Source organism: Zootermopsis nevadensis, unplaced genomic scaffold (genome assembly GCF_977971745.1).
Source record: "Zootermopsis nevadensis isolate Lab colony 2312 unplaced genomic scaffold, Znev_1.0 Znev_ptg000023l, whole genome shotgun sequence".
Classification (NCBI taxonomy): domain Eukaryota; kingdom Metazoa; phylum Arthropoda; class Insecta; order Blattodea; family Termopsidae; genus Zootermopsis; species Zootermopsis nevadensis.
The window spans coordinates 6,270,919-6,293,227 of record NW_028259155.1 but is presented as its reverse complement, the minus strand read 5'-3'; the positions used below and the strand labels follow the sequence as shown (position 1 = coordinate 6,293,227).

General features: G+C 39.7%; 1 protein-coding gene and 1 long non-coding RNA gene across 13 annotated transcripts in view; one reads left to right on the top strand and one right to left on the bottom strand.

Moving 5' to 3' along the window:
* Positions 1-22,309, top strand: part of Ssdp (Sequence-specific single-stranded DNA-binding protein) — a 167,003-nt gene that overhangs the window by 85,137 nt on the left and 59,557 nt on the right. For all 11 annotated transcript variants that reach the window (XM_022073944.2, XM_087354318.1, XM_022073940.2 and 8 more), the window contains exon 6: positions 17,488-17,574. In XM_022073944.2, coding sequence (XP_021929636.1) covers positions 17,488-17,574 — 87 coding nt within the window. The remainder of the gene's footprint in view (positions 1-17,487; positions 17,575-22,309) is intronic.
* Positions 1-22,309, bottom strand: part of LOC147872870 (uncharacterized) — a 108,939-nt gene that overhangs the window by 64,965 nt on the left and 21,665 nt on the right. For both annotated transcript variants that reach the window (XR_015536647.1, XR_015536646.1), the window contains exon 2: positions 11,752-11,809. This is a non-coding gene — a long non-coding RNA (uncharacterized LOC147872870). The remainder of the gene's footprint in view (positions 1-11,751; positions 11,810-22,309) is intronic.

The following is a 22,309-nucleotide window of genomic DNA, read 5'->3' as shown; positions in this document are numbered from 1 at the left end:
AATCCCCGAGCATATGATCTTAATTGACCGTATTCATCGCTTGGGAAACATTTATAGAATTCTGTTAGATTCTTCTCTTGAAATTTCAAAAAATTTAAATATGTAAAATCCGTTCTTAGCTCGCGGGCCGTACAAAAAGAGGCGGCGGGCCGTAGTTTGTCGACCCCTGCCCTAGGCGACCGCCACGTTTGACGTGGTTGAACATGGTGTGATCGTGGTCGTTCAACGTTGCCAAGGAACTGGCAGGCGCTGGGGACTTTTGCTGTATTTCCTTGGTTGAGGAGTTCTATCTGGTCGCGGGTATGAACTCCCCCGACTGGACGACCTCGAGACCGGGTCGTTACAGTCTGTCTGCTACTTCAACCCTTTGTGGAAATGTGTAATAAGAGACAAGGCACCAAGGAGAATGTTTTATAGTGTCTGTGGTTCTAGACAAAATGTCCATGAACTATTTTATCAGGTATTAAAATACTCCTGCCGTCTTTTGCTCAACAAAATACCTCGTATTACAATTAGTTTGTAATATATTACGGATCGCTTTCAATTTGTCTGTGAATTAATGTCACATAAAAGTGTTTACTACGGTTGTCATGTTTGTGAAATTACCCGAAAGGCCAATAACAGTTGACATTTAAAACTTATCAGCGCGTGTTTCCGTTACAATCACAAGTTCGCATTATAACCATGCTTCTGTTATTAACTGCAGAAGCCTTCAGTTGTCGAAACATCCTTTAAAAAAAGTATTTTGTAATGCGTCTTTCTCCGAACAAAGGGAAGGACAGACAATCCTAAAATAATAAAAGTAAAAGTGCTTGCGAGTGGTAGATAGTCTGTGGCATGAATAAATAATGAAATATGCAGTCCAGTATCTCTGACTAAATAGTTTTGATTAGTTTACGATAACATCCCATCAGGAAGCGTCACCATTCTACAGGACAAAATCATTATAAAGAGAATCATTTCAACGTCCACCGTAAAAAACTAACGTGATACTAAATATTATACAGGATCACTGACTTTGACGCATTCTTTAGAGCAGTGGAATTCAAACTTTTTTTGTTCGCGTACCCCCAGATATAATTTCTCTTCAACTTTGTACCCCCAGAGTTGTTGGTGTATAATTCAAGTTATACATAGTATATAATCTACATCTAAAATAAATTAAATAAATTACATTACTGATTATTCAGTGTTTATCATAAAATAATATATAATTTTTTAAATTTCACGTACCCCCTAAGATGTCTTCGCGTACCCCCAGATATAATTTCTCTTCAACTTTGTACCCCCAAAGTTGTTGGTGTGTAATTGAAGTTATACATAGTATATAATCTACATCTAAAATAAATTAAATAAATTACATCACTGATTATTCAATGTTTATCATAAAACTTTTTTAAATTTCACGTACCCTGAAAGATGTCTTCGCGTACCCCCGGGGGTACGCGTACCCCAGGTTGAACACCACTGCTTTAGAGTGACGTAGGCAGTGTAAAATGGACATTAACGAAAGTACTGGGGATCACCAGTGTGAATTTTGTCTCAATTACTGGTCAGATATTACGCATTCCTCAGATTCTTAAAACAAAAAATGGGAGTGTATCTCAGTCAGTATAGTGACTGGCTACGGACTGGACGACCAGGGTTCGATCCCCGACGGGGACAAAGGATTTTTCTTCCAGCCTCTATCACCCACTGAGTACCAGGGTCCTGTCCCGGGAGTAAAAGACGGCCGGGGCGTGACGCTGACCACCCACCCCCATCTAGTGCCGAGGTTAAGAATGAGTAGGAGCTATAATCCACTCCCCCAAGCGCCTACATGACGTATAGTGGGACAACTTTACTTTATAATGTTATAGTACATCAGCTATCTATTTACTAAGTCCGTGATTCATTTACGAGGGACGTATTGTAGAGTCTTATTGAATTAGGTATACCAATTAAATTAGTTAGGCTAATTGAAATGTGTTTGGACGAAGCCTATAACAAAATCCGTGCACGTAAATTCTTTTTGATGTCTGTTGTATGCGGAGTAGTCTCAGGCAAGGAAATGTTTTATCACTGTTGATTTTAAACATTACTTTAGAATACGCCATAAGCAGGGTCCAAGAAACCGAGGGGGGTGGGGGGTGGAATTGAATGCCACACTACAGCTTCTGGTCTGCGCTGATGATAATGTTACTATTATGTAGTGTTCTGTCTGACGACAGGTCCATATGAACAGGATCCTTCCATCCTTTTCTCGGACTGGGGCCTGTTCATATACGTTCTTGGCAGATGATCCAGAAGTGGTTTGCCATTGCCTTCTTCTGTGTGTGAATGGAGTAATTGTTGGGATGCTACGGAGGAAACCTCCGTGTTGCGTAGACCACGGCCTTGCCCAACACAAGTTATAAATTCGGACACCGCCGGGAATCGAACCCGAGACCCCAGGATTACAAGGCCAGCGTTCTAACCGCTAGACCAACTCATCTTATTATTATTTAGTGTTCTGTCTGACGACAGGTCCATATGAACAGGATCCTTCCATTCTTTTCTCGGACTGGGACCTGTTCATATACGTTCTTGGCAGATGATCCAGAAGTGGTTTGCCATTGCCTTCTTCTGTGTGTGAATGGAGTAATTGTTGGGATGCCACGGAGAAACCGGGGAAGCCCCCGGAGGAAAACTCTGTGTTGCCTAGACCACGGCCTTGCCCAACACAAGTTATAAATTCTGGCACCGCCGGGAATCGAACCCGAGACCCCAGGATTACAAGGCCAGCGTGGCGTCGATGATAATGTATTGGGCGAAAATATAAATAAAAACCAAGAATCTCTGTTAGTTGTTAGAAAGGAAGTTGGTGTAGAAGCAGAGAAATCTAACCAAGTATCGTGCCCTTGTCTCGTCACCATTCTACAGGACGAACTCATTATAAAGAGGAGCTAATAAATCATTTGAATGTGTGGCAAGTTCAGATAATTGGAAAGGACGTTAAAAAAGTTGAATAGTTTCCACGAGGAAATTAAGGGCAGACTAAATTCGGGGAGTGTTTGCCGTTGCAGTTCATGTCTGTAAGTTAATTAAAACTGTCAAATGCAGTGCATTATAACTGCTCTGTTATTGATCATAAGGTTTTGCATATGAAGGTTTAAATTAATTAATACCGCGGTTCCCTCCTCTTTAAAAACATAAGCATTTATACGGCATAAAGTTATTTTATCTGGTATCTTGTTATCTGGCCTTGAGGGTAGAACATGGATTGGGTATGATGGAGTACAGGATGCTTAGGGAAATATTTGGTCCTAAGATGGATGATGATTTTGCAAAATGAAGGACTCCATAATTTTGTACTTTTCGCGAAGTATTGAGATGGTCAGTTCGAGAAGGCTGGAGATGGGTGAGGCCTGTAGAAGGAATTGAAAAGGTTAGAAATACTTGGAAATTTGTGATTGGAAAACCAAGATGGAAGACATCATTCGGAAGACTTAGGTGTAGATGGTAGGATAATACTAGAATTGATCTTATGGAAGTATGCTTGAGGGTTTTGATTGGATTAATCTGGCTTAGGGTAATGACTGGTGTTGGGAAATTATGAACACGATAAAGAATTTTTGAGTTTTATTAAACAAAGTTAGGTTATCGAAGTCTGCTCTGGTCTGTGGAGTTGGTTGTGATACTGTACTGTATCGATAGATTTAGATTCCTTAAATTTGTTTAAAAGCTGATTGGAAAACCCGTGTTTGAAACTTAGGGCTTAAGGATTTACAGGCAAAATGGCTGTTTTAACAGCGTCCGACAGTGAGTAAAAGTGTGGTTATGAATTGTAGAGTAAGATTAATCTTCGTTAAAAGCGGAATTAAGTTAAGTATCGTGAAGGAACAAATGTTTTCTCAATTATAATTGAAGACCTGCACTTCCGAGATAATCCATAAAAGTCACGGAATCAGAGCAGGTCTTTCCAGACTGCGTCAATAGAGAGCGAACCGGATGTTGTACGAGCTTCTGCCGCTAGGGGGTGCGGCCTACATTCATAGTGAATCAGTGTGCCAGCCGCCATCATCGAATTAGCATTTGTTTCTTAGTTACGGGCGTTTTGGTAGTGCATTACACCGACCCTCCTTCGATTTCGGAATGGCGTGTGCATCAAATTTTGCCAAAGACTCGCCAAAACGGCTACGGAAACCTATGAAATGCTAAAGCAAGCATTTGGGGAGTCCGCAGTGGGTCGTGCACAAACTTTTGTGTGGCATTCACGTTTAAAAAATGGCCGAACCTCTGTCGATGATGACGAGCGTTCTGGACGACCATCTTCGAGCACAACGCCCGAAAATGTTACGAAGATTCGGCAGGCCATTCACGAAGATCGACGTCGTACCATCAACGACTTGTGCGACATTGTTGGGATAGGCTATGGGACCTGTCAGCTGATTCTAAAGGAAGAACTCCACATGCGACGCATCATGACAACGCGCCAGCGCACACCGTCCTCAAAGTTCGGCAGTTTTTGACCTCAAACACCATGGCCGTCATCCCGCACCCTCCTTATTCGCCGTGTGACTTCTTCCCCTTCCCAAAGATGAAAATTCAGCTAAAGGGAAGGAGATTTGAGACGATAGAAGAGATTCAGGCAGAATCGCAGATGGTGCTTGACAGGCTGACAAAGAAAGATTTCCAGGGATGCTTCCAGGCTTGGCAGCGGCGCTGGGATCGTTGTGTTCACTCCCAGGGGAACTACTTCGAGGGTGATGGATGAATTTAATACCTGAGATAAGTGTACGGGTTTTTATAGGCGCAGTCTGGAAACCTTTCGATCGCACCTCGTATACATTGAAGGAACGGCTAACTGGGGTCTTTTCATGATATTATTGACACTTTTTAAAATGTTCTTATTATGTATTTAAACATGGAGTTGTACAGTTATCGCCCTGGATACAAATAATTATATTTTTCAATAGGAAATACGAAATATCTGAATAGAAACAGCGCTGTTTGTTGAAGCTGATCACACCGATTCTTATGTACCGGAGGAATTAACTTTTCCATCTTCCATTTAGTGGTAGCGGTGCACTGTAAGCTTCTACAGACGATCCAGAATCAAAGTTGTTTACGCGAATTGCTGCCTTGAATCCAACGTTGCTGACATCTGTACCATCTATCGATGGCGTCACCCGAGTGAAGAAAGATTTTGTGTTTAAGATGAACTGCATCCATTATTATTATTCTTGGAATACTTTAAACCGTGGAGTAACACAGGCTTTGTGGTCTTTGATTAGCTTCGATGGCACAGATGACGGTGAAGTTCTTGGCGAAATTCTGAACCAGTGAATACCACTCTTCTGAGTGCTAAAGGTACTCTCATTTGCTTTTTTAGATTCTACGTCAAAGAAATCTGCGATTGCACAAAAACGAATGCCCACATTCAGAAAAGCGAGGGTCAGAAACTTAACTACATCGCTTTTTTCCCTCTTGGTATTAAAGTAGCGATGATAAGTGTTTCGCATGAAGGCAGATGATTCAGGAGTCATCATTATGACCGTCGATGTACATCTTGCATTTGTCGGTTTTAGAGTATCAAAAACCCAGATTTGATGACAAAATAATGTCCGCCGTTGGTATAAGAGTCACAGAGGGATTGTCTAAAATAAAAATGACGTGTTTCTCAACGGTACTGACTTTTTTAAACCATTATTTCGTAGCCTGTTTCATTTGAGACAGTCCGAAAGAAGTACCAATTTATCTCTCGTGTCATTTGTCTCGTGAGAAGGGTCCTCAGTACTTACTGTCTTCAGATAAACAATTAATATCAGATCGAGATCACTGGCCACGTTTACAAAAGAACAGGAAAATAGCTACCACATGTTGAGAGTAACAACTACATACAGATGGTCACTAACTAGTTTTCGTTGCCAAGTGTTGGTAAGAATGGATAACCTTTGTGTCCGTCTAGTGGCAACATTAAGAACTATATTTGTGTGGTGTTGCTACTGACAGATGGAGAGAGTTTTGTTTTTAATTTCCTTCTAAACCATTATTTTGGCAAAAGTGGCCATTATGAAATTTTTCTCAGGTGTTTAGTTAGGTTAGGTTGGTCAAGGAAGTTGGTTTACAATCGATGATTTTAAAATCGATATACGTGGTCGATACTTGTCGGAAGTGACACTAAGATAATTTGATGAAGAAATGACATTTTTTGTTTCAAAATACAAGGTAGTGCAGTATTTCGAACAGATTTGTTGTACTGAGACCTAGAAAATAAGAAATGCCCTGAAAGAAGGTTGTCTCCAGTTCTATCATAGAGAAAAGTGTGACGTCAGCCATTCTAACGTACATGAAAATCATCTAACATAAAGACGCAATAGTAATGCTTATTTAAGTTTTGTTCCATATTATTATTGAGTGTTCTGTCTTACGACAGGTCCGTTGCTCTGCCCAAAAAGAGCTCTCCAGTTTTCCCTATTCTCGGCTTCTCGCTTTAATTCCTGGAACGTCATCTTCTTTCCTTGTTTAAGGTCGTCGGTCTTCTTCCCAGTCCTCTCTTTCCTTCAACCTGGCCTTCGATGATATCACTCAGTAACCCATTCCTTCTCATAATATGTCCCAGCCAGTTAGCTTTCCTTCGTGTAATCGCCTGCAGAATGCTTCTTTGCTCGTTGACTCTCCTCAATACTTCTTCGTTGGTCACTCCATCCGTCCACCTGATCTTCTCTATTCTTCTCCAACATCATCACATTTCAAAACTCTCCAGGTATTTCTGTTCCTTCTTCCTGAGTGTCCAAGTCTCTGCTCCATACGTAACACTTCACTAGTTTCTTCTTCATCTCCAAGCCCAACTTGCTAGTGATTTGTTCTATAAATAATAATAATAATAATAATACGATAAGTTTAAAAGAAACTAAACGGTTTTATTTTACCCCGAGAGTAATTTTGGAAGCACTGAAGAAGTTGGATGATATAAACAATATGGACCATCTCTCATTCTCACTTTGTTAGCTATCTTTGTATTTTGAATAGTGGTAATACTGTATTGATATAATATACGAAGGAAGTTAACTAGTTTTTAACGTCAATTTTCCGTTTTTACCCGACGCTGAGAATATTAAATTGTGAATGTTGACATGTTGTGTTTGTCTACAGTATTTTTACATAAAAATTATTTATTAAAAAAATAAGAGCTTTAGGAATATCATGTAAATATATTACGTCTTTTGTAATTTGATTCACATCAAAGCTACTGCTTAATTAATTATATTAACCAGAATTGACAGACATTTCACTGCCGTGTGGAAACGAGTTACTATTTCTGTAAAATGAAAAACTTTTTCATATTAATCGTAGTTTTATTCCGGGAGACGACGCACTTGGTACAGATCGATAACCCAGGGGTAAGTCTTGTACTGCAAAGGACACCTACCTGTTGCGTCTGGAGTCGTGTATTCTTTTGACCAAGCAAGTTTCGAAGTATGTGACCGGGTTCAGTGGAGGGCGTTTGTGAACACCGCAATTGAATTTCCAGTTATATGGAAGTTGACGAGCTGTCCTGCCACTAGAACGCTTACAGATAAAAGAGTCATGCATTGCGCTTGTAGTCGCAGCGTTGCGATATTTCCTAAACGCGCGCGGTGTTCGTTTGGTAGAAGCAAAATTATCCATTCTGTTGAAAAACACAAATTAAAACTTATAGAAATCACCGTTGAAACACCTACGTCTGTTGACTTTACTTTGGACAGAACAGTACTACACTCCAAATCACCACGTGCAGACGCCGTGCAACTGCTGTAGTGGCTGTTCCTTCTACCGTGCACCACCCCGCTAAGTATAAAATAAAAATACATTTTGCTAGATGGAATTTAAACATTTAAATAAACTCTTCACACTAGTAATGTACTACAAATTGCTTAAAGTACATTCTTACGAAACAGTCGTACTGCAACTCTCGGTTTTGTAAATGAAAACATATCCATGGGGGGTGATAGAAATGGAAGTAAAAGCTCATAAGGATTCTTATACCTGGATTGTTTATAGTTTCTTAAGACAGGCTCTCCGTAGTGGAGTTTTTGAATGAATTCAATGACTTTGTATTTTATATATAATAGCTGCACTTTTCTCAGAACGTGTACAAATTGTTTATTAAACGACGCTGTAACTACCTTCTACTAGGCCTATGTAGCGTTGATTATAGGATAGGATAGGTGGAATTATAGGATGATTAATAAACAGTGACTTAGAAGGGATATGGAAGGAAGCGTTCTAGGTGTGAAAGGTAGTGTCCCGGACTGAGGGTATAACACAAACTTCAGGATCGCAGTTCCGGGTGAAGAACTCGTGACTTCCTGAATACGAAGCCTCGACGTTTGGTGAATTATAGCCTGTAATTACGCGAAAGAAGTGTGTTCTTATACAAATAATTGCTCGTTTGAATTGAGAATAGCGAAATTAAAATATTCCGTAAAAACTTTGTATTCTGCATTTAATTTCTGAAGCTCCGCAAGGAATACTTTGACCTCTTAATGGCCACATGTAAGTCTGTGTACAGGTAAAAGAACAGAATTATGTCATAATTTGGGTTAGAAAGAAACGCACGTGACATAACATACCTCGTCTATTATTTACCGCTGTGGGCCGCAAGGAAATACCATCAGTGGTTTAGATGGTATTGGTTATCTATCTACGAAATGGCGGTGAACGTACTGTCCACAGACCAGGAGAAAAGCCCTGCTGGCGGAAGTCGTTTCTGGTGCGGTGCGGGGGGAATGTTACTTATCAGCTGGACTAGAAGGCTGCTATTGGTGGGAAGTGTATGACGTCAGAGTTTTACGCTACTACACAGACTGAAAACATCAAGCAGTTGAGAGTAGCGTGTAGTGAGTGAACCCGTACTGTGTTCTGCGGGTGTTGCGATAATATTCTAGATTAAATCGCTGTGCCACTGTGAGGTAAACTTAATGCTGTACCCATTAGAACACATGAAAGCCTGTCGTCTGTTGTTCGTTCAGTGGTTGTGGAACGAATGCTTTTAGGATGGGTCGTCACTCAACGCGAAATCTTGCGCATGCGCGTATATCGAATTCATAGCAGGGATTTAATCCTGGTCTGTGGGCTGTAGATAGATATGCTTGTGTTAAAGCAATCATGTGGTTTCTTAGCAACCAGGCCAGAGGTAGGATGACTGAACTAATTCAGAGGAATTATTCTTGAGAAATTGATTATCGCTTAGGTAGTCAGCGGATTTTCCCAGTAGTAATAGCTGATCGGATAAAATACTTTTGCCCGTAAAGCATAAAAGCTGTTTCCAAGTGCTGACCTATGGCAGGATGGATCTATTTATTTTCGAAATAATGCCTATAGTTTTATGTAAATTTCGTTTTGTGTATTGGGATGGATTTCGCAAAGGCGAGACAGAAGACAGTTTCCTGTACCCTCCGCCAAGAAATTGCAAGCTTCAAGGTCACTGCTTTGCGACGCGAACGGGGGGGGGGGGGGGGCAGTGAAGTTTTATAGGATTACAGGACTTCTCATTTTAACCTGCTGTTACATTTTTGTCTGTAACAGGACAAAATTTTATCATTGCAGTCTTGCACCTTCGCAGTTAATTTGACGGGGCATCGTATTATTTTAAAACATGAAAAATGTGTACCTTTATTTTTAACTATTCTTTACATATGAATTTTCATTTGTGCACCAAATTATCTACATTCTGGTTGCAGCTGAAAGTTCTGACTTTCGAAAACCACGTCTCAGTGCATCTTTTGGAGTGTTTGGTGGTCCTGCATCGCGAAGGAGACCACGTGACACAGTACAACTAAAAAGTTTGTTACCTTCCTTTTTGACTGTTTAATATGGGAATTTATGTTACTGAAATGTCCAGGTTGTTTACTAATGTCTGAAAAACCTGAACACGTTGTGAATATTGTGTCCTATTCTCATTTATAATGGCAGAGTTTATTAATCTGTCCAGCTTCGCTGTTTTAACAGCAGAGGACGTTTCATGCTTATCCTCTGTATCAGTGGTATTCAACCTGGGTTACGCGTACCCCCGGGGGTACGCGAAGACATCTTAGGGGGTACGTGAAATTTAATTTTTTTTTATGATAAACACTGAATAATCAGTAATGTAGTTTATTTAATTTATTTTAGATCTAGATTATATGTTATGTATAACCTGAATTATACACCAACAACTTTGGGGGTACATAGTTGAAGAGAAATTATATCTGGGGGTACGCGAAGACATCTTAGGGGGTACGTGAAATTTTAAAAAAAATTATATTGTTTTATGATAAACACTGAATAATCAGTAATGTAGTTTATTTAATTTATTTTAGATCTAGATTATATGTTATGTATAACTTGAATTATACACCAACAACTTTTGGGGTACAAAGTTGAAGAGAAATTATATCTGGGGGTACGCTAACAAAAAAGGTTGAATACCACTGCTCTATGTAGCACCGCACGTGAATTTGATGCACAAAACAACAGATGTTAACGAACGTGCGAAAAACAACATTTTTCTGCCCGATAGTACCACGGTTTGCCGAAAGAGTGGAGACAGGTCTGACAAGCTACGCAACTCGGTTCTGTCAACTTGCTGACATGGGGAGGGGGGAGTTCTTCCGTGGCCGTGAAGCATGCAATATGGTGACTGTGGGTATAGCATAATTTCGATGCTTGGATGAAGGAGAACTTGAAAAGATATTCGAACATGTCTTTCGATGCGAGGTCAAAATTGCTAGTTTGAAATTTGTGTGCGGAGTACACGCGTCTGTCTCAGATGTGGGAAAGACTTTATACAAGAACTGATTTATTCTCTCCCTTCAGCCTTGACTAGCGTAGGCGTTCGTAGGTTATGATTTTGCGAAGGTGCATGAGTTCCTATCCGTTCTGCGCTTGCTTGACAGTGCATTGTTTCAACCAGAATTACCGCCTGAACTATTGAGTTTCGTGGTACAAGTGTGCTGGACCTGATTTTTGGAACGGGGAACCCCCAGCCTTGCCTGGTTAACCACAGTAAAGTCGAGTCTTCCAAAGTTCCACTGATACCAACTGCACAGCTATTGAGACTGCTTCACTTATATTGAAATGTTTTGAATCAGTTTTGTCTTTGGGGGGGGGGGGGGGGAAGAAGAAGAAGAGAGAGAGAGAGAGAGAGGTGTTTTGGTTTCAAGCGAGATTTTGCGTGTCGTTTCTGCTTAATTGAGATGGAAATGAGGATTTCGTTATGTTTCTTCGAGCCTTAATCTGTACTAAGAAAGAACCCGCTAAAATCACATGGTTTTTACACAGGCAAGTTTAACACGGGATGCCTTCGAACATATTCTTAAAGAAGGATTTCCAATGAAGGCCTAAATCGCCTGATATCGTGACGGTCTGTGATGCTAAAATCCGAAGACATCCGAGTCAATTTGGTAATTCCCCTATCTTCACAACCTGTTTTACTCATATTCGTATTTTATACTTATTAGGTAACTCACCACCCTTATTCAGCATGCATGAGAACGTTTACAGCGTCCTCGTGCTATACATCCTACAGATTCGCAGACGAAATATGATTAGGTGTACTCAAATTTGAAATGGAAAGTGGTGCAGTCCTGGTATTGATGCCAGATGTGTTCTTTCCCAGATTTTGTCTGCAGACCCACAGGTAGTAACTTAATACGCACTGCAATTCTCACGTTGAAAAATGTTAACAGGTGGAAAGGAAACTCCATGGAGTTTGCGTCACATCTGATGTCATGTTCATGTTGTGGTTAATAGAATTACAATACGTACCGTGTTGATAGGCCGGTCTTGTCACCGAGACTTCGAGGTCCACATGTCAAGTCCCGAACTGTAAATAAAGCAAAAAAGTCAGTTAAACAAATAGCTCATTCATGACTCAAAGTTGGTCACATTCTGCAGAAAAATTCTTTATACATACTTTTAAAGGTATTGTATGTGCGTCATATTGTGATTTATTTAAATAGTATTAAAAATATAAATCGAGTACTCGATACGGAACGTAAAATTATATTTTAATCTTTTAATTATTTTATATTGTGATTGACGGCCAATTTTAATATATTTTTAATACTTTTAAAGACTAATCATACATCGGAAATAAATGTATTTTTCCCCCCAGATTTATTTAGATGCACAAAAAATGTTTGCCTAGACATCACAGTTGTCATTTTATGTTCTGACAGTCAAGTAATTCGTATTCCGTTTGTTTTACTCGAGAGCCTGAACTGACCTACTTTTTGCAGGCACAATAGTTTCTGGAATGCGGATGAATAGACCGCGTGACACAGGGAAGTGTCAGTGTTACCTACCTTAGAAAGAACAAAGGCTCTCTCAAACCAGCGCGGTACAAAGTTACAGTATTTCATACGGGCGAATCCAGCATCCACTGTGCACGACTATTTAACGCAATGTAACTTTATATCGATGTATCGTATGTTATCGAAAACCGCGCTGGTATGAGAGGAACGCAAACTTGCGGTGTCCCGCGGATGGATGACTTGGCCTGGTCGACGGATTAATTTGTGATCAGAGCATCCACAGAAGTGATTTACGTATTTTAATTAATCACTTCTCGAGCCCACTACATCTCGAAATATTACGAGAAATAGCTGGTTTCTGTACTTGTTGGCATTCATTTACGTCACCAAATACGTTTCGGCTCCGAAAGGACCTTCATCAGTGCCTCGATGTTTGCATATTTTGTTCATAAATGCATAACAGATTCGAAATAAACATCATGATTAATAGAAATTAATAAAAGTGTACACTGCGAATTAGATAACATATTTATGCTAGATAATATTTATGTATTTCACGGCTTCTTTGTCCAATCTACACTTCGTTGCTTGTATTACATCGGGTGGCTTGGTACTTGTTATGTCCACTCCACGTGTGGTAGGACTCACACGTGTATTCACTACTCCAAGGTGAGAAGGGGTTTGAGAATGTTGAGGTTAAAAGCATTCTATGATAATGGACTCTCCTTATTCAAACAATTTTCAATTTTGACATAAATTTCAAGATAACGTTTCGTCAATTCTCTCTCAGTCACATTTAGCTGTCTATATATATATACGTAAAATTGAAAATGCAAATTAAAAAAAATTGCCCGCAGATAAAAATTGCATTAGTCTTGCGTCCGTCTATAAAACAATTCGACAACTACGTGGTCTCAAGATGACCTTTTGAAGGCCAGACGCTTGTGAGAGAAACAGGACTATATATGAAGCATCCATTTTCTTTCTGTTGTCGGCAAAGCAGAAACTTGACCACAAAGCTTCACTGCAGATGGTGTGATGCTGTTGATTAAATCGTGAGTGATTTTGATATGCGTTTTGAAGGATTGTAGCAGAAATCGTCTTTAGAATTTCTGTTTTTGACCTAATGATTTTTTAACTAACCGAAATGACGTGTTATAATGCTCTGCAATAATACAGTTATGTAATGGGAATATAAATATACTGTGTATATTTTTATCCCCTCAAAATGCGGGACCCCAAGCCGTCACTTTGATATCTTAGTGCATGCGTCTAGCATTGGATGTAGTGGAGTTTCTTACAATCAAGTATGGAGATATGCATGAGTCAAAACATGTCTAGTGACGCTACGCAACCATCAAAACTGCTGAGCATTAAGCCTACCGCACTGAACTCGTTTTGAAATTGGAGGGGGGGAAACAGTGCTACTCGCAATTCGTACTGTTTTGTATGACCTTGAGATGTTTGATGAAGAACTTATCGAATGCAAGGTTAAACTTGTTTTTATGTCCATGAAAGATATTTTTATGGCTTGCCGCTTTTATGTATTTTCCTCTGGAGCCACATAATTCAGAAGACCTATTGTTATGTCGTTTTTTTCAACAGAGAAGGAATCCAATGCCCACGCCATACCACAGTGATACCAAAATGTGACAGTATGACTTATTCCACACCTAACTCTGTCATTTGAACAACTTGTGGATCCATGGAATCTTATAATGATGTATGCATAGCGTAAATCTTGGATAAAACACATTTCGTGTCGGCTTTATAGGACCAATGGCTGCTTCGACTAAAAAAAGGCACGTGGAAAAAGGAACAGAATACTGGGAGCTGAAGTAGCTCGTTCTCCTCCACGGAAGGTACTGAGTAGTATCCAAGAAGTTCCGCCAGAGGCGCATTGTTTGGCTACAGTAGAGCCATCTACTGAGTGCAGCGTGTACAATCAAGAACTATGAATCGACTTGCCTTACATGTTCATGATTGGAGGGCGGGGATTTGTATAAACAGTGGGGATGAATCATCTCGGCTAGAATGTGATGTATATTGCATGGTACGTTTTGGAACGGAATTCAGTATTTAGGTCTTTAAGTCAGCACAAGAAAAATATTTTATGACACTAACTACTGCCGAAGTCACGTGGTGTCGAGAGTGAGCGCTGTTACGAAAAAGTAGAGAATATATGAAATGAAGCAGCCGTGGTTTGTTCGAAATGATCCCGGTATGTTACGTTGAGAGACTCACGAAAATGTTCAACAGTGAACCGAGAGGTTTGATGTTATTCTTTTATTGTTAACATAAATTTACAAAAGCGTAATAAGTTTTATATGAAACAGCCAAATTTTTAGGCATATCTGATAATCGAATCCAAAAACATTTTTGGAGGATAATGGCGTCCGTTATTTTTTAAACGAGCACTGTTTTATCAGAACCCGCCAGTGGGCGCAATCGCGAGCCATTTCCACGTACTTCTGATTCCCAAGGTCCAACCTATTGGTGGCTTCCATCTACTTTTTGGTCTTCCGGGTGGGCTCCTTCCAAGGCGTTCTCCCACGAAAGTTTTGAATTACTTACGTAAGATTTAACAACTTCCGCGGCTAATGGATATTATAAAAATTTCTCGGTCGGCGACTTCTCCAATCCTAGCCACATGCTTAGGTCCTCTTGACAAATGGAGTTCAGTGTCCTGTAATATTTTGTTAGGTAACCTAACCTAAATTGCTCATTTCATATTCTTAGTTTTGAATGTGAATATATAAATACAAACACACAGCATTTTGCAAATTCACTGCGTCGCAAGGTTACTTACTGTCCTTGAACCCGTCTTGCAACGAGACGCACGGTGTTCGGGGGCAAATCTGTGCGTTCAGTGTCCGCAACTAGTAATGGGATCAGAGGACACAGACGAGTAGCAGGCAAGAAAGCACGTACTAACGCTCTTTCCCAGCCGCAGTCCCAATACCTGTGTTTGTGGCTTCGGTTCACATGGCGCGCGATTCTGTTTTCCGTCTACCCACAAGCCAGTGAAGTAGGCCAAGCTCACGGTTTTGTCCAGGGCATAGCAACGGTCGTTCACGCGCCAAATAGTTTGTCCTTCATTATACTGAACATCGACTGGTAACATGAGGCCAGATTCTAGCGAAGTCTGACGGTGAACGCGGATATCTGGAACTGCAACTTACGGGAACGGTGACCCTTTGAAGTCCATTATGGCAGTGGTATTTAACCTGGGGTACACGTACCCCCGGGGGTACGTGACAAAAATATTATTTTATGATCAGCTCTGAATAATCAGGGCCAGATTTAATACATTATTTTGAATGTAATTTATTTAATTTATTTTAGATGTAGATTATACACCAACAACTTTGGGGATACAAAGTTGAAGAGAAATTATATCTGGGGGGTACGCGAACAAAAAAGGTTGAATACCACTGCATTATGGCATATGGATGTGTTTTAAGGCCATTGGTTTGAATTTTATTTTCAGGGCTATAGAAAAGTTGCACATCCCACTCTTGGCACACGTTTGTCAAGAAATGAGTTAACACTGTAATCAAGGGAAAATGTCGCGTCCAGAGATGCGTGTATTGTTTTTTCTCATGTCTGATGCACCCCAATGAAGAGGTTTTTTTAGTGACGTGTGAAATAGAGAGTTCATTATTTTGTTTAAAATTTTACTATGTGTGCAAATTGTGGAGTTTGCTGTCTTCTGGGTTGTTGCCCTGATGATGGAGGCAGCATGACCTCTGAGACGTTGGTGGACATCTACCAGACTACACGGCGCAACAACCCAGAAGACAGCCATCTTCAGACTCACCACCGTGAAAACCTCAAATTCTACATGTGCATATTGTTTTTGTACGTTAACGTTCAAAATCCCCAAAGAATGAAATCCATTCGCTATCGATTTGGTGATTGAAGAGGATATAATTTTCGAGAAATAATGCGACCACCAAAGATTCATTCTGCATCCAGATTGTTAAATGTGCTCAATGCGTCATAGTCCCATCTTGCCGAAACAGCAGTCGTATTCGCTAACTTCCAAAAAGAGGAATGGAATTTATAATCAATTCCGGTTAACGTTGAGCTGAAGAAAATGGTACCAATTATCCTCCGTCGGGCGACAGCTGACCAGACTTCGAATTTTAAGGAGTGTAATTGTCTTTCATAGAAGGTACACGGATTTTCAGCACTCCATATTCTGCCATTTGGCTATTAACTTATCTACTTAGATGGGACCATGCATCATCGTAAAAAGAAAACTTTGTGCCCCCCCTCGAATAAAGTGTGTAAAGCATATGCATTTCTGAACTCATTTTTACTTGCTAGGTTCCACGACTTTTGCACTATATTCATCAAGTTATAAATTATTTGGGTACTTGTTGATTATCGGGACACAAAACGGGAGAGTCGAATATCTGGACCTGGATTGGACGGAAAACTGCGCATGCTCTGTTGTTGTTATCTGTTAGTTCGTTCAGTTATTTATTGCTGTTCTGTACCATGTTAAATCTATAAGCGAATTTTGGCCTCCAGAGACAGGTTGTAACAACAACATATCATGCATAATTTGTCATTTATTCAAATAAAATATAATAACTTTCAAGTATTGTCATTTATCCACACACATTAACCTAACCTAACCTAACCTAACATATTTTTTAAAGCGATGTGTCCCGATTACCCACAAGTACCAACATTTACATTCTGAAGAGAGAGTTTTCTCAGTGAAATTCACAGAGTGTAACAGAATTCGACGAGTATGTCCCAACTTATTGCCACCAATTTTTTTGTCTTGCCACGGAAATGATTCACCAGATCAGATATAGTCCATTTATTTGATAAGGGAGAATCTTGTACTCTAGCCCCGATGCCCTGCGTTCGACAATGAACAGCGTTGCGCTTGTGAACAGTCATCTTGCACTTCCGAGTGTTGACGACAATTGACGAACTTGCGCGAGTCGGTTGCACGTGACCTACACGGGCCCTTGTGAAGTTACAGCGCTACTGTGTATTTATTAATCCAGTCGAATTGTATTGAGTTGCAACCATCAGTAAATATTTTAAAATGGCTTTTCTGACTTTTCTATCACTCTGTATGTTTATGGAGATCAGACAGAGGTGGAAATAACGGTCATTTTAGACGTGTATTTTTGAAGAACTTGTTTTTGCTTTTCTCTTTCAATTTGCATTACTTTTTCAATCGAAAGTACAAGTATTTTGTCTAATTAAGATTTTGTTACAGAATGCCGGCCCAGCGCCCAGTCCGTTGGGTCAAATGCCGCCAAATGATGGCTTACCTGGTGGACCCATGCCTCCAGGATTCTTCCCTGTAAGTACACTTTGAACATAGGGAGCAATTTATCAACCTTGTGAAACGATCGGTCACGAACATTTCAACAGGGCCAAGCTGTTCTTTTGCCAGAGATTTTCTGCCTAGCTTTCATTGTAGATCAGTCAGTGTAGTAACTGATTATGGACCGGACAACCAGGGTTCGATCCCCGACGGGGCAGAGGACCTTTTTTTCATCTAGTCTGTGCGTCCAGTATATATGTCTAATATGTATTTAATAAAATGAATACAACTAGAAAAGTACAATTCGGAATATCGGGTTTGTATTTTGTAAGAATGTTTCGTGTGAATCTCACAAGAGGGCTCACAATTTGCAAGACCCAGAGAAACGAAGATGTTACGCAAATTGCAGAACTGACGGGAGCGGAGCTTAGAAAGAATAATTGTTAACAGCCATCGTTAAAGAAAGGCAGAATTCGAGCCAAGAATCCTGAGACGTGAAATTAAAAGAACAAAAGAAAATATATGAAAATTAAAACTGATTAGTCGAAAGAATAACAAAATTATCTCAGAGTTTCGTAACGGACAATATACTTAGAATTAACTTCGTCAAAGTGAGAAATTTGATTTATTTCCAGATATCCGTAGGGTTATATTTGAATATGTGGGAAAAATTATTTAATCAGCTTTTTAAAGCAATTGGCGTTAACAGTAATGGGCATATAGTGCTTAGTCGTTAGTACCTGATCGGAGGCTGAAATCGCTGTTAAAGAGAACAATTATAAATCGCTGAGCGTTCATTCAAAGTACAACGTAAAACAATACGTTTTGAGATTCACGAAATTATTTAATTTGGAAAAATTGTCATTTCAGAGGATAAAATCCCGTTACTTTAATTAATTATGAAGAGGCAAGTGGAACTGGTTTTATACTTGGTATTTATGGAGAAATGACACTGATATCGACTTCAACATTTGATTGGGTTTTGTTCTGTCATGTTTTACTCCATACGCAGACGAAATTCGTTTGGAAAAAAAAAAGTGTGAATTTCAAAGTAACAGATCGGGTATTAAACATTCGAGAAGCAACGAAGAAGAAATGAGGGTCTGCTGGTTCATTACATCGGCTATTGATAATAGTCTCGGCCTAAGGAAGGAAATACACTGTACATTTGATTTAATCTTGAACCATGTAACCATGAAACTGATTTGGCTGATTAAAAGCTGTTTAAGTAAAACCTGTAATAAAAATTTGTATTTTATATTTAAATTGGCTTGAAGGAAGGAGATAATTGTAATTGGTTTTAAACTCTGCTTTAAACTATTCTAGTATGATTTTGAGGTTTTCACGGTGGAGTTTTAAGATGACTGTCTTTTGGGTTTATGCGACATATTGTCTGGTATAAGTTTACCGACGTTTCAGAGGTCATTGCTGATTCAAGGTCCTCTGAAACGTCGGTAAACTTATACCAGACTCTACGACTCATTAACCCAAAAGACAGACATCTTATTATTCTCGTAGTAATTACAGGAATATCACGGAGGATTATAATTAAATGAGACAAGTGAAAATGTTTTCTATTTTGTCCGTTCTTGAATCGAGAGGGTGGGTGGTTAGTCGATAAGTCTGTTAGCATGTCGATTTAATTAAGCGAACAAAAGAACTATTACGTTACTGAATAAATTTTACGCATCTCAAAAATATATTGTGGTTTCTTTTGAAGGACGTACTGTGTTTTGGGTTGTGATGGTGACGGGTGTTAGACACGTGTCTTTCTGTGCAACAAAAAAGTCGCGTGTTCTTAAGTACGTGTTATTAAAGTGTGTCGTTTCTTTTACGTTTAGTATGTGAGTTGGAAGAAATTGTATCTACCTCTGCAACACTCTAAATAACAGCGTTAGAATTGCCCGCTTCCCGGTAGTTTTCTATTGGACGTTTTTTAAATTAATAATTGCGGATAGCATCTTTGGCCTCGATAATTTCTGTTGAAAGTCATCGGTATAGCGATCACACGGATCTGGTGCTGTGGTGGGCGGGGTATGAGAAAGACATTGGCGTGCTTTTAGTCGCAACATGTGCAGAGAACAAAGCGCTTGGAAGACCCACGTGTGGATGGAAGGAAGATAAAATGGAACTTAGAAATAAATAAGATTTATTCGGCTCAGGGACGAGCGAGCTTTTGTTAAGACCAGAGTTAACTTTATAGCCATTAAAAGGCTGTTGTAGTTCTTTCCACCTGAGCGTCTCAACTTCTCTGGGATTGTTTCGTGGGGTTTGAAAAAGGTTGCACCCAGGCATCGTGAATGGACGTTGTGGACGGAATGTATGGGATTTGTCAAAAGGTATATGGCTCTAAATCTGCTTAATGTAGTGTTTTAACAAATACGTTCAAAGTAATATTGCGTTGTAGTTAAAGGTTGGGAAGGAAAATATGGGGAATCCCCGTGAGTCACGTGACGGAGGTTGTTTATGAAAACAGTAACCCCGTTCCCGCGGAAACATCGCACATTAAATTGTTCCAGTGTTGTTAGTCTCTTGTATCTACCAGTTTGTAAAAGTATCAGCAGTTCTGATGAATTAAACTTAAAAATACTTGCTAAATTAGCTCTGATAAAGAAACATAAACGCATTACGAATTGTGTTGAGTTGTTGACTTCAAACTGTATTAATTCGTACAAAGAAATATTTACATAATGTGGCGTTAGAACACATGGGATTGATTTCAACTTATTTGTTAAACATACAAAGAAGTTTACTCGTAAACGTACAAAAGATAACACGAAACGTTAAGGTAATTCTCACGATAGTGGCGCCACTACTTCACGTGGACACGGAAGTGACTGGCACTCGTCTGTTCTATTGAACAAGCTACGTACTAGGTTGTTTAGGAATCCGTTCAGTGATTGGCGCTAGTGTTGCCACAGTGTCTGAAGTGCGCATGGTCGCCATGTCGGAATATTCGACGAACGCTGTAATCTGAAAACGTGACCCCCAAAACGAATTCAATAACACTGCTTTCCTGTAGAATCGAACTTTCTTCAGAAATTATAACAGAAATCGGCTGAAAGATGCTTCATATTCCTTAAGAGTATAACTAACTAACTAACTAACTGGCTTACCGAACCCGAAGGTTCATCACCGAATTAACCAAAGCCCTCCACCGGACTCTGTCCTGGGCCAACAAAATCCAGTCTCCTTCAACTCCTATCTCCCATAGATCCCCCCTGACATTATCCTCCCATCTACGTCTAGGTCTCTTCCCCTCAGACTTCCCAACTAATACCTGATGCACACCTCTTGTGCCATCCAAGCGCGCTACATGCCCCGCCAATCTCATTCTTCTGGACTTAATCACCCTGACAATACTCCTAAAGAGTATACTATGACAAAACTTACAAAAGGTGTCCAACAGTTGTGTAACAAGTCTTTTACTTGTTTAACAAATTTCTTCCCGCATCTCTTGTTCCCCTGTGTGTAGGCATACTGCATGTCACCCCGTAATTGAGTTTGTTACAAGACCGTCCTAAGTCTTGCCCTCTAAAGCCAGTCCAAATTGTTTCGCCCATGTAATTAGAGGTGCCACATGCTTTGGTAGTTGATACTGCATCCTTAAATAAGATACGTGTCATGTGATTCCGTTGTATTTTATTATCCCCGCCCAAGAAAGGAAAATTTTCATTGGGAAACGTTTATTCGTTGCACGTGGGAGTGTGACATCTTTCGTATCAGAAGCTTTGGCGTTGTTTGTGTCTTAGCGAAATAACCTACATTTCACACCAACAAAGTGGATATTCAGACAAACATTTGCATAGTTTGCGAGATGATTGAAATATCGAAGCATTTCCTGAAGTAGAATTTGTTTGTTTACAAGTTACAAGACCTAATTTTATAAATATTACTATTTAATATTTAAACTTCTTGGTGCATTTAGTTAATGGGATCGGCAACAGATGGCATTTTGTACGTGTTTCGTTTCATACATTCGTTATGCGTCATACACGCGGTGCCCAACTTTTGTGCTGATCTCCCAAATAAAGACAAAGGTACAGACAGCAGGCCTCAAATATGCATAAGTTAGAAATGACCCCAGTAATCACGCGCTAATTCTCTAAGCATTCACCAAGCAATGCTTGTTGGGTGTTCTTCAAGGTCTAGCTAGCGAGAGCGAAGAGAGATGAAGGGACCACAACATTGCTTTAATACGCAAAATGCATATTTTTACGTCAAATATTTGAAAATATAAGTTGGAAGCTTTTGCACCCACAAACTAGTTGTCGCTTTTGTTGTAACCTGCTTCTTAGTGTTATTAATAATTGTCCAAAAGCCTCTCTCTCTTTCGACTTTTTTTTGTAATCGTCGGAGCTTATGCTGTCACAAATTCCGTTATTATTGCTCCGATCACCACAAAGTCATAAGATTTCGACATGAAATGAAAAAAGTCAGGTATTTAAATGAATTAATCACAATGTCGTAGTCTTTAAACAAAAGTAATAACTTTTCTGGTGTTATTTTCGTGTAAAAGGTTTCCAAATTCTGCGAGCTGAAATGGAAAGAAGTCCGGTGATTTTGGAGACCAAATGTCATTGAAATTGTTTATCTACTATAACAGTTTCGCTGTGGTTCATTGGAGACATTATCCCTGTGCTCATAGGGCGCAGTTTAATCGGAAATCAGGTTAGGTTAGAGTTAAGTATAGTGAGCTCCGTGGTTAGACATCCTTTGGAAATGATTCATCGAAATCATAGCACACGTTTCTATGTACATAGCAGCTGTG